This window comes from Atractosteus spatula, chromosome 13, assembly GCF_055471065.1.
Source record: "Atractosteus spatula isolate fAtrSpa1 chromosome 13, fAtrSpa1.hap1, whole genome shotgun sequence".
In the NCBI taxonomy this organism is placed as follows: Eukaryota; Metazoa; Chordata; class Actinopteri; order Semionotiformes; family Lepisosteidae; genus Atractosteus; species Atractosteus spatula.
Genome location: NC_142718.1, coordinates 18,359,156 through 18,376,759, shown reverse-complemented (window position 1 = coordinate 18,376,759; position 17,604 = coordinate 18,359,156). Strand labels below are relative to the sequence as shown.

At 35.6% G+C, this 17,604-nt stretch overlaps 1 protein-coding gene across 2 annotated transcripts in view; it reads left to right on the top strand.

The window, feature by feature from the left end:
- The window catches only part of ehhadh (enoyl-CoA, hydratase/3-hydroxyacyl CoA dehydrogenase), a 37,583-nt gene that overhangs the window by 4,661 nt on the left and 15,318 nt on the right, over positions 1-17,604 (top strand). For both annotated transcript variants that reach the window (XM_088929852.1, XM_088929851.1), the window contains exon 5: positions 3,931-4,035. In XM_088929852.1, coding sequence (XP_088785978.1) covers positions 3,931-4,035 — 105 coding nt within the window. The remainder of the gene's footprint in view (positions 1-3,930; positions 4,036-17,604) is intronic.

The window sequence follows — 17,604 nt, the reverse complement described above, 5'->3', positions numbered from 1 at the left end:
GAGACGTGGTAGCAGTATAACAAAAAGCATTAAACCCAGTGAGGAAAACCAAAACGGCCAGTCACAGTCATGGAGCAGTAGTTAAATATAGCTCATGAGGAGACTATCAAAAGCAGCAGGAAATGCTTCTTTGAGGTTATCAAAGCTGGAGGAGGGTTCACTAAATACTTATTACCAGGGTATGAATGAATTTGAACATTGTGCATTCAGAAATATACGCTATTGCTTTTGACAACCATTCTAAGAACTTTATAAAGGTTACAAATGAGAGGAGGCCATTAGGCCTTTGTAGCCCATCAGATCATCCACAGATCTCATTAAACAGTTTCTTGATAGTTTCTTGAAGTCAAGAAACTGCTTTGAATTACAGGTTTGCTTTTAACTCATGTTAAACTTATTATTATTATTATTATTATTATTATTATTATATTGATCTCAATCTCATCAGTTGGGTTACTGATTTCCTAACAGATGGAACTCAGAGGGTGAGAGTCAACAGTGTTTTATGTAACAAAAAGCATTCCTCTACTGGGTCCCCCCAAGGAAGTGTATTGTCTCCCTTACTCTTTGTCCTATACACAAACGATTGCAAGAGCTATCACCACTCAAAACATGTGATCACATTTGCAGATGACTCTGTCATTGTTAGCCTGCTGCAAGCTAACAAGTGGAGCCACGGACAAATCGTTGATTAGTTTGCCAGCTGGTGTGAACAAAACTTCCTCAAGCTAAATGTGTCCAAGACTAAAGACATGATAATTGACTTCAGGAACCCCCCCACCCCACTCCCACCCTAACCTACTGTACATTGAGGGAGATTCAGTGGAGTTTGTAGAACAATACAAGTGCATGGAGACTGTTCTGATCTCCAAGCTAAATTTCAAAGCCAATACTGACTTGATCCTCAAAAAAACAACAGTGTCTTTTTTTCTTAAAGAAGCTTAAGTTTTTTAAGGTTGACGATTCATTGTTGATTTTGTTCTATCGGTCCTTCCTTGAATCTGTTCTAACATTTATTCTGATCTGCTGGTTTGACTACCTGAGAAGCAAGAACAAACTGGGCAGTCTTGTGAAAATGTGTCAGAAGGTCAGTGGTGCTGATCTTCCTCTCCACCATCTACCTTACACGTGTTTTGCGTAAAACAAAATCTGTCTGTGACGATCCTTCACACCCCTTGTTTAATAATTTCCAGTTACTCCTCTCAGAACGCAGATACTCCAAAACCAACAGATTTAAGTTCTCATTCATACCTGTAGCCATATCGTTACTTAACTCTTAACTTCTTTGCAAATATGTATGTATATCGTTTTTCTTGTTGTGTGTTTTTTTCTGTCTGCCTGTATACCAACACTGCTGCTGTAAAACAAATTGCCCTCTCGGGGATAATAAAGGCTCTCTCTCTCTTACTTATTTTGAAAAAAGTGGTATGTGCATATTTTCATCAATAGAATTTGAATGCATTTCTGGTATCTTACCAAGATCCTGCTGCTAAGCCTTTTTAGAAAAACCCTGATTTTTACATTCCAGGGTTCAGTTAGTCTTTCCTACAGTCCATGCTGCACATTGTTTATACATGACAGGGTACTGATTCTAATTTTAGAATAATGAGACTGGAAGTTGAAAAAAAATCTACCTTTAGTTTCACATTAATTTTTAAACTAGGTTGATAAAGTAGAGGAGGATGTGGACTCAATACTACAATAAGGATTTAAAAGCACTCTGGTCTTGCTTTTCTAAAAAAATGATGCCATTAGACCAGTTAGAAAAAGTCAATTTTAATGTAGTGTAGCTAGCTACCTTTGAAAGTTTCTCCTTCAAGCTGGTTGGTCAGTTCTGGACTTGATCGAAACATTAATAATGTGACACACCCAGGTGATTGTTATAGGATCTTCTTAGGTGTGTCCCACGAAAACAGATAAAACAGCAGGTAAAAGTAAGTGATAATTTTATTTAAAATGTGAGGCAAAACAACAGAAAACACATCACAGAAGACTAAGCTCTGACTAGACTTCTTCAGTCCCACTCTATATCACAGCCAGCAGCTAAGCAGTCTATAGATGACTCTAGAAAAACGTGAATCTTCTCAAAACCAGTTCAAATAATTAATTTGCATTGAAACTGAGATTTTGCTACTCATGCGGGCAACACAGCTGGCCATTAATGACTTGAGAATCAAAACAAATACAGCAGAACCCCATTTTATGTTTATTCTCCTTAACCTATGTGTTACATTGTGTGATTTAATAAACACTCACGTGGAAAACTGCACCCTGAGATGACAAGCAATTTGCATATACTGTATATGTGAACACCTTGCAAGATGCATTCAAAGGTTTGTGTAGTGGATCTTACTGTCCAGTAGTGTGGTTATGGAGGATCCACATACTGTACATAAACCTATATTCTCTCTAGTATACAAAAATATGTATTAAACTTAGGTTGGATCAACCTGTTTTTACTCTTGTTCCTGCCCAAGTTTTTTTTTTTCTTTACCTTCTCTGTTCCACTTTTCCATTTAGATCTTATATATATATACTGGCATATCTATACATGTTATGCCACTATATAAAAAGGAACAAGTACTGTAATAGATTTAGTCCATACTGAAAAAAGAAGAAAGAAAACAACGTTTCGGCTGTAGAGCCTTCTTTGGGTATCGGCTCCACAGCCGAAACGTTGTGTTTTCTTTCTTCTCTTTTCAGCATGGAATAAACCTATTACTTGTTCCTTTGCAGCCTACGCATGCTGACGCAGCTACCCACCTGAACCACTATATAAAAATATACATATGCTATATATTATATATATATTGGCATATCCTGTTTGGCCAAATATCAAGATATTTGATACTTTAGTATATTTGGATTTCTAATAGACTTTGTTTGAATGTTCAGTTATTTTATGTTTTATTTTCTGATTCTCAGGATTGATAGGAAATTATGTTACTGGTGTTCTTGTACTACATAAATATGAATAAGAACAGCTATGATTTGAAGCACATCTGTTATTGGAACAAAACGTAGCATTGTGTAAGATTTTCAGCATTATTCTTTTAGGGTAAAATAATTTGTTTCTGCTGACCACTAGCACTGTCTCTCAGGATATCCAGGGATCCCAAAATATTTGCTTCTAAGAAACTGAATCCTAAATATTACTTAATCCTTCATCTAAGCTCTGTTAGGATGTGAAACTCAAGTTGTTCTTTAAAATGGTTTCAAGAATGGATGCTTCAGAAACACACATTTTCCTGATCCTGCATCGATAGATTCATAGAACCTGAATTTCTTACTTTTGATTTCATGCAGTATACAGATCTGAACTTTGGGCAATGCTGCTAATGTTTTGATTAAAATCCCTCAAGTTCTTTCTCACACTTTTTTCATATTAAATATATGTATACATACATATATTCATTACTTTTCATTACTTCATTACTTTTTTGGAATACATAAAGATGTATTCCCTCATCAAGAGAAGCTGCAAATTAATTTAACTAGTATGAGACGTACTGGAATTGTTATAAATAAGACCTTCCGCATTCTTATTTTACTGTAATTGCACAGTTCTGTCATTTCATCTTAGTTGCTAATGGACAGGTGGTGTATAACTGCAGAAGTCTATTTTAATTAACATCAGAAAAGCTTATGTTCTTTTTTGTCCTCTTAAAATCCCTCAATTTTTTAATATATAATAATATGTATGTTTATATATAATATAATACTGAAGTCCTTACACATCCTTGTACATATACCTGACCCTACCATTGACTCTGATCTTAGATAGAACCCTAACCCACAGCCATCCAGAGGTCTTTCCAGTGATGTGAAGTGTGTGATTTAAAGTCTGTATAACAAACTGACTAAGAATTAGGGGTTGGAAGTGACTCCCCTTCCTCCCCAGACAGATTAACTCTACTTTTTTTCTTTCAGGGCGGCATGTGTCTGCTCCAGAAGCCCTGAAGCTGGGGATAGTGGACAAAGTGACCGATGGGAATGTCAGAGAGGTGGCAGTGGAGTTTGCCCGCTCAATAGCAGGTAGGAACACAGAGTGATATATTAATGAAATATTTATGAATACAGATACTGATCTGCTCTTTAAAAAGGAATATATTAAGGGTGTGCATACTGTAGCTTTTTCAATAAATATGCTAAATAAATATTTATTGAAAAAGTCCAATAAATATGTAAAGAGGAAATGCAATACTCGTTATCTAATCTAATATTTTGAATAAAATCCCAGCAAATGCAAACAGAAGTACAAATCAAAGAATCGTGATAAATTTTGAAATGTTATGAAACTGTCAGAATAGAAACCTTACAGCAGTTAGTGTCAGGTTTGACCTGAGTTATCAACACACTCCTGGATCTTGATGCACAGACCTGATCAGCCTCTGGACAGTTTGCTGTAGGCTGTTCCACCACTCTTCTTGTGCAGCTGCAGCCATGTGGCTCTGGAGGTTTTACTCTGGCCAGTTTTCTCTCCTGACCTGAGTCCAGTAAAATATTGGACAGCCATGTTCACCTGCTGTTGATGGCATCGGTTAGTTGGCCTCTCCAATGATTTATTGGACTTAAGTCAGAAGAGAAGTCTAGCAACAGCATTTTGTTCTTTAAGTCATATTATTGTAAACTTAGCACTCTATTTTTTCATTGTTTTCTTGAAAAATCAAGTTTTCTAGATTAGCATGCATGCACTGAATGAAGTAACTGTCATCTAAAGGATGTTGTCATTTAATTGCTGCAGAGTAAGGCTACCATCTACACCAGTTGGATTCAATCAACAACATCATACCTCCAACACCACAGTTCCTGGTTAGAACAATGCAAGTCACTATAAAAGTCACCATAACATCTTGGCAAGGTCACAACTGGGTTCGGCACTGAGTAAAATAATCCACCCCCCTCTCTGCCGCTATCACAGAAATAGGAATTTTGCCTCTCGACTGTCAGCGTTCCCACTGAGAACAGATCATTTTCATACAGAGGAGAAAGTAAAGTAATTCTGCTGATTAGAGGGTTATTTCATCTAGGAATGTCTTGTAGTGTAACCTAGAAACAATAGCAAAAATGCTTCAGACTTTTATTTTCTAAGTATACACTTCTAAAATAATTTGTGGTGTTTAGAAGCTTTTATATTTAGCGCAGGTATAAAAAAATGAGAAAAGGTGTAATAATGCTAGTATAGGATGTGCAAAGCAATTGTTACAAAAAACAAAATAAAAAATCCATTAATAAAAGTATGTGATGGTTCAGGGACATTGTAGTGACCCTCTATCATCCACACAGTGTGGTCTCTTCCTCATAGAGGTGGTTTCCTGGGTTCTGCCTTCAGACAAAAGTAATCTTTTGCCCTCTGGGTGTTAATTAAAATAATGACTTTTTAAATGACTATATAGATTTCCAGTTGATCCTTTTGGAAATTGTGGCTTCACTCGTATATCAAGCTCTTTGCTCTAAGTGATTTTATGAAACCTCATGACTTGAACTCTGTATTTTGTTATTCTTGTGTTTCTCAGCCACAGAACTACTCCAGTCATCAAGAAACCTGTCTGAGCCAATAACATTATGTGGTTGATGAGCTACTGATATACAATTTGGACTGTTCTCATTATGGAACATCTGATAAGGAACTATTCATAACTTTCAAGAGATCTATTGACATACAGTAGTTAGCATTTTAGCTTGTATTTGTGCATGATGGCTTTGGGAATTTAGAATTTGGGAAGTCCTTTGGACCACTGCATGGATGGTGGCAAGTAAAAAACTATGAAATGTAAAAAGCTTAAATCGTGATCTCCATGTATACATGTACTGTATGTCTAGGTTTGGGCAGTGTTTGTATTTTTTGTGTAAAATTGGGATTATGTTTTGTTATTTCTTTTGTTTTATTTGGAAATGAAAGTGTTTGCAAAACTGATACTGGACAGATGTTAAACACTCTCTTGTGACACAAAATTTGTATATGGATAATAACTGTAAAGGACATTTGTCAGCAGCCATACAGTATCACCGTGCAACTCACAACTGGCAACCCACTGAAGCTATGCAGGTGTGAGCCTGGTCAGTACCTGGATGAGAGACTCTGGGGAAAACCTGTCTCTGAGAGGACATTTTAAGAGCAGTCTTTGGCATTGCAGTTTGTAAGCAGAACAAATAAAAGAATGATGTTACCACACATGAGACATAGGAAATCCCTCTTAACACACCACAAAGTGAATTAACAGGAAAATAAGTGAGTGTTCTCTTTTAAAATAAGATTTAGGAAGTGAAACCCTACATTGTGAAACTCTGACTTTTCTATTACTTTTTACTTATAGGACATACTTTTGCCCTCTTAGTTTAGAAGTGTTTTTTAAGCTTTAGTACTCATTACTGGTCAAAGGGAGCCAAAGAATTTCTTTAAGAAGATTAAACTTATTGCAATCTGAAGCCGTGTGAACTATAATTTAGATAAGTTATTAAGATTGTTATTGCATTGCGCAGGATGTTAAAGTGAAACCATCTGTGCTGTGGGACTAGTTTATAACATTAAAAACAAGAATGATTACTTTTACTTTTTATTAGCAAAACTATGTCATTTTTATAATAACCCATGTAATCCTTTGATGCTGAAATTTAGGGAAACAAGTTTTTGTTGTGGTATAGTTTCCTAGATGATCATTGATTGAATTTCAATTTGTAACCAGTAGAGGGAAGCAAAGTCTTTCCAAAATAAGGGATGCATTTCAAATTCCAGTTTTTCTTTTTCTGGTTTTAATCTTCTATTAGGTGTTCCTAATGTAAGAGCTAATAAATGACGTCATAAGGAACAATATTGTAATTTAATCCAGAACTTCATGATGTTATCTAAACTCTCAGTACCATTCTTCTGGATAGTGGTGTCTCTGTCCATTTCATATTGTAACAGTTTTCACTTCTTTTCACAGCCTGGACCATATTAAGGTTCTGTTGTAAAGCGTGAAAATTAAAGAAGAATACAACATTTATTGGCTTTACTGGTTCCAGATAACATTACTGCCTTTCTGAGAGTATGGATAGTTTATCTAGGCAAAAGCCAAGATACTGAACAGATGGCAGTGTTAATTATTTATCAGAATTCTACTCTCCAGATATGTTTAATGCCTATCATGAGTTGACTGGCACTTAAACATACTGGAAAATATGATTTAGTGCACTGTGTGCATGGGATTATAGAGAGCATTTATGCTAAGCTTTAGCCCTCAGAGGATTGCCTTTGAAAGGTTAGTTCAATTTGTAAATTTCAAGTAAAGAGATAGAGTTTTTCTTGTCTGTCCTCTTGCCTAGGTTTATCTGTATCTAAGTCATTCACTTTAAGAAACAATGCTGCTTTTTCACCGCAGTTAAAGAACCGTACCCATTACAAACCATCTTTGTAATAGCGCTGTGTTACCTCTGAGAATACTTAAATGAAGGTGATTAAAGAACTTCTGAGCCTGATGTTTAAAGGTCCAACAACCACTTCACAATATTAAAAATAAAAAAAATCAACTGTCATGCTATCCTCAAATTTGAGAAAACACTTTCGGCATCTTTGCCTGTTTTCATTGTTTCAGTACACTCTGCTGCCAGAAGTGTTCATTGTAGTTTTTTAAATGTTCATAGTTTTTTACCTTCAAACGATGTTATGTGACTGTTATGTTGTGGATATGGAGCAAAGTATTTTCAATAGGCACTTGCTGCAACAGCATTGCCTTAACACATTTTTTCTGTATAATGTTCAGAGGTGTTCGAGGCTCCCTCTTGAAATATAGCATGCCAAAACTGATGTCAGAAGACGCTAGGGATGCAAAGAGTCCTTCGGTAATAAAAACCTGTTAATAAGCTCTAGTGGCAAATCCTGCATGTCTGAATGCTGGATGAGGTGGAGAACATAATGTGAGTGTATGTATGCAACTGAAAGAGAGGAGAGCTCCTCTGGTTTTGTGTTAAAATAAATGTTTCATATCCTTGACAGTTGTGATCAAAATTCCTTTACTCTTTTGATGTATTATTCAAGGAGTTAAAGAAGATGAACATTATTGGAATATTAATCACTTTCTCTTTTTTCTTAGCTTATTCTAAGTATTTAATTTGTAATAATTGCTGAATTGGTTTATAAGAGACTGCTGCACAGAATGCCAACAGCTACAGGGTTGGTACTAATGAGGCTTCGCTCTAAAATGTTGGGGAGAAAAAAAAAAGCACAAATGTTGTAAGAATAGACAGACAAATTCACCCACTGCTACAAAGAGAATTATTATAACACTTTTCGACAGATTTTTTTCTGGAAAAAAGAGTTCAAGGAAAGGTCTATCTTACCCTTAAAATGCTACGTGCGCATTTTCAGTGTATAGTGAATTTAGCTTGTTCTCTTTTTCTTAGGAAAACTGCCTAAGATGTTACAAATTCATTACTCTGGGAATCTTCTGGCTCTGAAAAAAGACACATTAAATTTAGCTTTTTAAAGCTAGAGAAAGAACTAAGTGTGGAATTAGCTTATATATTTTTTAGTTTTTAACATTTATATGTGAATTATTTTTTATCTACGATACCTATATGCAATGCCTATTTGACATAATTGTGCTGCATTTGGGTCATAGGGTAACCCCCGTGTAGAATTTCAGTATTGTTTAATTGTTCTCTACCAGCATGTAATTAGGAGATGCTTTAAAGAAAAATATTTTTTTCTTGTACTGTATGCATTTGAGTGGCATGATATTTCTCTTTTATCCACTGCCCTAATTCAAAATGTGACTGGCAATAAATCATGTAATACAACAGGTAAATGATAATATTCATTCATATGAGTAAAGAGTCTTTATGGGTTTATTTTGCCACACTCTGTAAATATTGAGTCCAAAATAATTAAGAATGCATTAAGGATGCTTGGCTGTGGAGGTAGATATTCACAAGGTCTGCGTACCAGGGTCAAACTCTATAATATCTGGCCATTCTTGCAGCATTGTATATACTGTGATGGAGGAGTTCCCGTGTCTCCTCCGACAAACAGGAAATTTCCAAACTCATTCCACTGTTTGTCCCTGGAGGAAGGTTCACAACTCCACTCATCCCCATTAGTCTTTTCTGACCAGAGTTCATCTCTCAGTGTTGCCACTCAAGTCTCTGTAGATGTGACTAATGGACGTATTACATTTGTTTTCTTATAGTCTCTCTTCTGCCTTAAGAAGCTTTTAGGTGTTTATTTCTTGCCCGTCTAACTGCCATTAAAGCTCTTATGAACGAATCCATTTACATTACTATCTAATGGATCTTCTAATATTGAAAGCAGATTGTTTGTTAGTTGTGTGGCTTTTGCTTCTTGTTCAGTGACTTGTGAGACATGAAGTAAGGATAGAAATACGTTCTTAATTAAAATTAATTTACCCTAAAAACACTTTACCTTGTTAATACCTAAATGGGAGTAATTTTATCTCCCACAGTAAAAAAAGTCTTGTTCAAATTATTAAGCCAAAGCAATTGAACCAATCATGACTGACTTCTTTCTTGTATATTTTAATTATGAAACTAAGTGGGTGTTAAATGTGTTATAAAGCTTTATAATAGATCGAGGTAAATATACAGGGGCTTGGCTGTGTGATGGAAAGTGGTAAAGACTGACCAGTAGAAGTCTGTTCTCTTGTAAATGGATCTGCATGACAGGCCAGGTGCTGTTCACACATCCCTAATTATAGGCTGGCGAGCTGGAGCACGAGGCTCTTAGTGATGGTGATTGATTAATTGACCATTATGAAGATGCAGAAGAACTTATGAATGATTAATCTGTCAATCAATGTATCCTGGCTATCTAATGTACTGACAGCTATAAAACCTGTACAGTTTCTGTATGTAATCAGAGGCTGAGATATGTAGTTGTGGAGAAACAGACTAAGCTGGAAACTATATATCTTTATGTTTATTTTCAGCTATTTGTTCTTAATTAAGAACAGATTTTGAATCCCATGAGTGGCGTTATTTCTGCTTACCTGATTGTTGGGGTCTGAGCCCACTTCAACGAAGAATGCAGGCACCCCAGTCTGGGGGGTGAAACTCAGAGCAAGAGAAGCGAAGCTCCACACAACCACAACTGCAAAGCAGGGCATCTGGGGAAAGTCAGGTGAAGGTGGGCAGCAGATCATTCCCCCCAGATGTCTAGGGAACATCAAGAAAGCGAGGGCTTAGGTCTCACCTAAATGTGCATTTTAGGAAGGACCACATCTTTATTTTTTAAGATTTTTTTAAAAGAAAAACACATAGAACAATATTTGCACAACATCAATTGGCATCCTACCAAATGCCTCCTTATCTTGTTTTACAACTGCCTCAGGATGGCTTCTAGGCTCCTCGGAAATGCTGAGTGGCAGATAGATGCCAAGGACCAGCAGGAGGTAGGGGACACTGCTTTTGCTCTGTGGGTGAAAAGGGACATTTGTCATGGGAAGATAACTATCATATACACTGTATACAGAGCCTCTGTCAACTCTGATTACTGTCTTGTTAAAATAATTGCCTCTTGCCTTGATTCCAGCCTGGCAGAGGAATGTGCTTATGGAGGGAGGTCTGTGTATTAGCCTGGGGTACTTAAACACAAGAACCATGCGGCCTGTTCTGTTCCTGTCTAACATTAGTCATCTCGGTTTTACTCCTCTTCCCTCTCTGCCTCCTACAGCTCACTAATAACTGCAGTTCTCTGGGATTTGCAGGGGATAACCTTTTTGTTGTGTTTCCCAGTCTGCACATAAAGATGACAGTCTTTCTAATAGATGCCTTCCTTTGCTGTTTTTTTCTAGTAACTGCAGGCATTTTTGTACTCTTGAGAGAAGGCATTGTCTGTTCACAAATAAGTTCAATTCTGCATTGAATTAGACAATGACATTTCTGTATAATCAGCATCAGAAGTGCAAAGCAAACTGAAAAATATCCATTGAGGCTCAGTCTATGGTTAGAGAATTATGTAATTAATTCATGTTAGGCACTATTTTCTGAAAAAAACTCAAGAAAGCATTCATTCTTTTATTGTTACAGCAGTCAATTGGGTTTTTTTGTAAATGGCACAGCAAGCAATGTTTGTTTGAAAATGCATACAAAATATGCTTCTGGGAAATTGCTTTGAACTGGAGTATTTTTGTAAGAGTGGAATAAAAGATCACATAACTGCTCCTAAAAATGTATTGCAGGCACAATTGCACTTCTGTTTGCATTGTCCACCTTTGGCTTTTACTTTAAATCTTTCTAAATCTTGCACCTTTCAAGTAGGCAAGTGAGCTCTTCTTGCTGGTTTGCAGTGCGACTTTCCGGTCGACTGAAATGAAAAATGAACCCATACCCTTCTGCATGACAAGATCTAAATATGGTTCACTTAAAAAAACGCTTTTCCTTTTGGGAGCCAGAGATAGGCTACTTGCAGTAAGCCAGGAAATTGCTTACTTCAAGTAGCCTAGAACTATAATTCTGAGGGGACGGGAATCTATGAGGCATCAGCAGTTGGGGAGGGCTTTCCATCACATACTATGTCACCTTAGTTTTGGTGTTTAAACCTGGTTGAATACAGATCTCCATGAATGCAGATTTACATAAGGACAACACTGATTTATAGTTTTTAAATGATTGTGTAGGCTGATCATGATCCTTCTACTCTGAGTAATACAGTGGCTTAGATTTTAAAGTATTTGTTCATCCTTCCTTCCATTACCAGTGAGCAGTGTATTCATTTTGAGAGGAAATGTCTTCAGATAGAATGTTTGAGTGATAGAAAATTACCATTTAAAAAATATTTCAAGCAGAGCAACTTTTTTTCTGGTAGTGGGTCACATGCTCAAATACAGCATTTGACCAAAATCTATACTTCTGTAAACAATTTCAGGGTGGAGAGGAGAGATTTGAAATGGCAAAAAGTTAAATCTGACCTAATGTGGAATTGTTGAATCATGGAAGAGACAGGAACTAATTAGCAGACATGAAGAGAGTGTTGCAGAGAGTTTTGGGGTAGATATTGAAATCACACTGTAAAACTGCTAGGGTTACTCCAGTATTGGCTCTGTGAAGATGTTAGATCTGTTTGAGCTGGGAGGATTGGGGTTGCGAAAAGCACATTTTTTAAATTTATCCGAGATCCAATAAGTACCATAGGTTTACAGAACATAACATTGCTGTTGGTAGAGCTAGTGACTGGAATGATACAGAGGAAGATCAGTTTTATTTGGTACCACTGGAACCAAATTTAGATGGTCTCCTGTGACAAGCAATAGGCCTAGGGGACTCATGTGTTACAGAAAGCGGTCTTTCCAAATCAGTCCAGTGGGAATCCATTTGTCTCTGTGGAAAGGAAGCTTGTAAAATCTGATGCTTTTCATGAGAGCAGAAAACACAGTAGTAAAGCAGGATTAACAGTACTGCAATGTCCAATAACACATACTGTAATGTCACAGTGGTTTGTAGTATTTAGCAGTTGGATAGGGTCTCTCTCAAAACACAGTTATTCAAAAAAAGAAAAATTGAAAGTAATTCTATAATTGAATAATAACAGAAACAAAATCACTTTCTTTATTGGCTATATCATTGGAATATGTTTTCATGTTACACATGGCTGGAATCTAATATTATACTCAGAGTTAATAATCATTTGGTAGCACATTACAAAGGAGTCCTGCAGAGGTCTTATTAAGCTTTAAGGGTTATATCTGCTTACATGCTGTATTTAAATTGGAATTAGTAGCTCTCAGTAGTATGTAGGAAAGCAGTTTTACCCTCATGCTGTGCAAGTTCCTCATAGAGAATATGATGCATACTGTAGTTACATCCTAATTGCTGTTTAGAAAACAAATTTGCCCTTAAGGCTATTTGAATGAAATGAAAAATTCCATATTTGCTTTCGAACATCAGTAGGGTAGCACAGTAGTATTTTCAGCATATCTTTTTAACCTGCAGCCATTCTTTTTTTTTATCAAACATTAATGTTATAATGTTTAATGCCTAATCTATAAGAACTACTGAACCACATAGTAATTACCACTGAATTAAGAGGAGTAATTATTTAGAGTCTGATAAAGACAATTAGTAAATGTCATGAGAATTGTTGTGTCTGTGTTTCATGATATACTGTAAAATACTTTTAGGAGAAAATAATATAAAAAATATGAAATGATTTGTTTAAAATAATGCAGTGTACTAGAATTTTGAAGTAATTTATTTTCTTTCATCTTTAACATTCTGAGTTCACTGGAATCTCTTATGGCTATTTCACTATAAAATGTTTTATCCCTCTCTTAGTAAAATGTGCACCCTTGGCAGATACAGTAGCAGAAGGACTATAATGGGAAATGAAAGAACTATATGCTCTGAATTGTGGATGAGAATAGGATTTGTTCATAGACAATATTTATTTTTATGGGTAACACAATATCAGTAAAAAATTAAAAATGGTGGCATCATTAGACAATGGAGTAAAAATATTATGATGGTGGGGTTTATTATGCAGAACTATGCTGTTAATATTCAGAATTCATATATATTTGTTTGCAATAATGTTTTTTTGTGATATGGTATTGCACCAAGAGGAAAGCACCATAAGAATTTTCAAGAGGTGTCCTGACCTCCACCACTATTTCTGAACCGCTTTTCACGCTACAAATGACTTCACATATTGTAATGCCCATGGGAATGGAGGCTCTTCTACCCCATCCACTGTCAATTAAATCATCACTTACCTAATTTCCTTGGGTAATTAATTCTCCTTCTCTGGAACGCTCAGTCATCGAGTTCTTCTGCCTCAAGTGTTGGCATCTGCACTGACTAGTGTTTGATCTTTCGATTCTGAATATTCTGCTTGACTTTAATTTTCTGATTTTCCCTTCCTGCTGCTTTGACCTGATCTTTGTCTTGCTCTGAGCACAAGCTTGGACTATTGACTACTCTTTTAGTAAACCCTCGGTACCACTGTGGGTGAATCACTGGCTTTGACTTCTGCATTATTGACCATGATATTGTACACTAGCTTTACCAACCCTGTGTGCGCTCCCACACCACTCTGTGCTCACTCCTTCTCCAGTCCCTGCACCCCAGTTGGTGAGAACAGCGACATTACACATATAGCTTTGCACTTTATGCACCATTGAGGTGCAGCATCAACCACTTGGGGAATATGCAGTAATCATTAGATTTAAGCAGATCCACTACAGAGCAAATAAGTTAGAACTAGGTAGGACCAGGGTGGAAAATGTCCAGGACACTGGGGTTATCAACTCTTCTCTTTTCATTGGATCTATAATACCCAAGTCAATAGAAGCTCAGTTTAACCTTAGTGGATGGTACCTCTTACACTGTAGCACCGTACTGTATGTCTGGTCACCATAATTGGGCAGTGGATTGGAAATTCTGGTCCAGAGAAAAGAGCGCCATCTAGTGGGCGACCGAAACCATTTAGAGCAACAACCTTCTTTTTCTTGGAGGTCTCGCGTCCCAGTACTAACCATGCCCATCTTTGCTTAGCTCCTGAGATTTGATGAGATTAAGTTACAAGATGGTAATGCTGCACAGCAGCCGTTGTCTTATCATTTATTGTATATATTTTTCTTCTTTCTGCTTCATCTCAAAGTACGTGATGAGCAGAGCAATCATATTATTGGAAACTGTGGCTCTGAAAGTTATTAAATGAGGAAATTGTATTCTTTTTTGCTTTTCTATTGTTTTTTTTTATAAATTGTATTTTTCACACTTCCCTATACAGCTTGCAATGACCTACAGTATACCCATTGCTTGGTTAGCTAGGCTCTGGTGCCCCTACAACCCTACATTGGGTAAAGCAGTTAGAAAACGGTTGGATGACCTACAATATAAGTCAAAACATTAAAGCAAATTTTACATTGGAATCCAAATGATCATATTAAATATTTGGGTTGCTGTATTGTATATAACATTATACATAACAATAAATACACGAGGAACAGAATTAGTAAAAAACAATAGCTATGGTTAAAATTGTGCAGTTCCATTTAGCTATGTAATATAGCTTTCTTGTCAGTTCTTTTGTACAGATGCAGTCATACTGCAAAGAACATGCCACCCAACACCTTTTTATGTTTTAAAAAATCTGATGGAGGACTGCACTATTTTGTAAAACAGCCAGATGGTGCAGTGAATTCTTAACATACCGTGTGTCTGTGCAGTAAAGTATTAACGCATTAGTGCTTTCTTGAGCTAGCCATACTCTACAGTAACACTAACATAATTTGTTACTTTTATTAAATGTAGTATACATCATTAGTAGGATTTGTGCATAAATAGTAATTTTATCATCATTTTATTTTAGATTTTGATTGTAAAACATATTATAAATAGTGGCTTGAAAAACATATCATAGTTTTGAATGACTCAAAGGATGACTTAGAATGGTTGCATACTGTAAAAGGTGAAAGATGTATACAATATGAAGAGAAACCAGAATACCTCGTATTCAAGTTTGAGAGATTGGCTGTTCAGTAGAAGAATTCTTGCCTGTCAAACGGCAAGGTTCGAATCCTGGCCAATGCCAAGCCCCATGGGGGTAATTTTTAATTTCATTCTATATTGACACTTTTATTAATTTTATATATTAAAATGTGTTAAATATTAAATTAATATTAGAAAATAAAAAAAACTTTCAAAAAGGGGGTCCCATGTGAATTCCTTCTGCATGTGTGATGGTGACAATAGATAAAAGCGTTTGGGAGTTTTTCACCTACTGTACGTAAAGTTAATTTTGTAGAAAATGCAAAAAACTGAACTAGAAACTGTAGATGAATTCAGTAATGGATTTGGAAATGTGCATGTTAACACATTATCAAACAAGGTGAAAACATATCACTAATTTAGCAGTAAGACTGTCGTTAAAATAAAAAGCTGTATTGTAGAACATGTTGTAATGTATTTGTTGTGTTTTAAATGATCAGTTTATATACAGTATACAGTAATGTTGGAATGAAACCTCGGGGCTTTTGCAACTCTAAGTTAGTTTGCCACTACAGACTTTTACTTGTTCTTTTTACTTTGTCACTAAATTAGACATCAGGTAAACAGAACCTCTGTGTTATCTTATATTTCGTGTTTTTTAAGCTTTGTAAAATTAACCTTAAAATTACAGGTTGTGTGTGTGTCAGAACTGAGCATTTCTTTATCCTGTACTTTTGTTTTCTTTCAACCCAATGATAGACCAGAAGTAGACTGCTATTTGGTATTTTTTGACAGATTTTATGTTAATATGGTAATATCAATGACCTATTTGTTTAGAAAGCTTAACTTTTTGTTTTTGCACCATTATCAGCTCATACTGTAAGAATTACCGTTTAGCATGTACCTACATATGACAATATAAAAGTGAATAACACAAACTCAAAATTGGTTCTAATTACTGTATACATCGTGTATGAGTATTGGATTCAACCTTTCTTGATTAAAGAAACCTAAAACCCCTAAAGGAAAAACTCATCATTACTGTATGCACTGTATGTAATTTAATAATGCAATAATTATATTAATTTTCCTGTTTTAAGGCTAAAACCGCAACTCTTGTGGTTACATTGATATTGCAGACATGGACATGCATACCTCGTTAATTATAATTTTTTTTTACATTTATACTTGTTTCTTTTTAACTGCATGTTACAAAGTAGCTACATAAAGTATGTACTGTAAATAGAAACTGAAAAATATAGACATGCATTTAAATAACCAAATCCATTGTAATATCAAGGGATACCAAATCATCCTATCCCTATCACCCCTTCCTAACATTTCATTTCAAAGCCTTACATTCACAGTTTAATCTGTGCAGCTTTCACATCAACAATTTGTAGCATGTCAGAGATTTTGAACTGTTTTGGTCAGTAATCATTGCAACACCTAATGGAAACAAAACAGTTTGATTAATATCCACAAATGTAGCAAATCATTTCAAGTTTCACTCGCATGATTCTTTTTTAAAACATTTCCATGCGCTAGACAGCCAGCTGCTAAGAGCTTAAGAGATTGTGAATGTAAAGTGAATATTTAACAGAGTGATATAATAAAAATAATATAACATGTCAATATAGTATACATATTAGATTTTATTATTAGGCAAAGAGTTTATTGAAAATATATATTTTTATATTTAATATAAAAAATATAGTGGCTTTAAAAAACACATTATATTTCACTATTGCTATGGCTAACAGCAGTGAACTTCACCTTTCTTATGGTTCCCCTGCTTGTCTCTCTTAGTATTACTGCAGTTTATAGGGATGCAACTGATGCATCTCAAGTGTATTTGGAAATGGAATGGTAGCTGTTAATGCCACAGCTGTGGACTGCAGTCATCTGCGCATGAATGATAGGATATCCTTGTTCTTCTTGTTTTGTTCTTCGTCTTCATCATCTTTGTCTTCTTCTTTGTTGACTTCTTCTTAGACTTCTTTTTTCTCATCTTGTTTCTTGGACTTCTTTCGTCTCATCTTCTCCGATCAAAGTTGGTAAGAAAGGGGAGGAGGGAGATTGTTGCATAAAATCTCTAATCTTAAAAGTGTGTAGTTTATTGTCTTTTTAATACCACTTTCTTATTTGAAAATGTACTTGTAAAAAAGCATTATACATAGT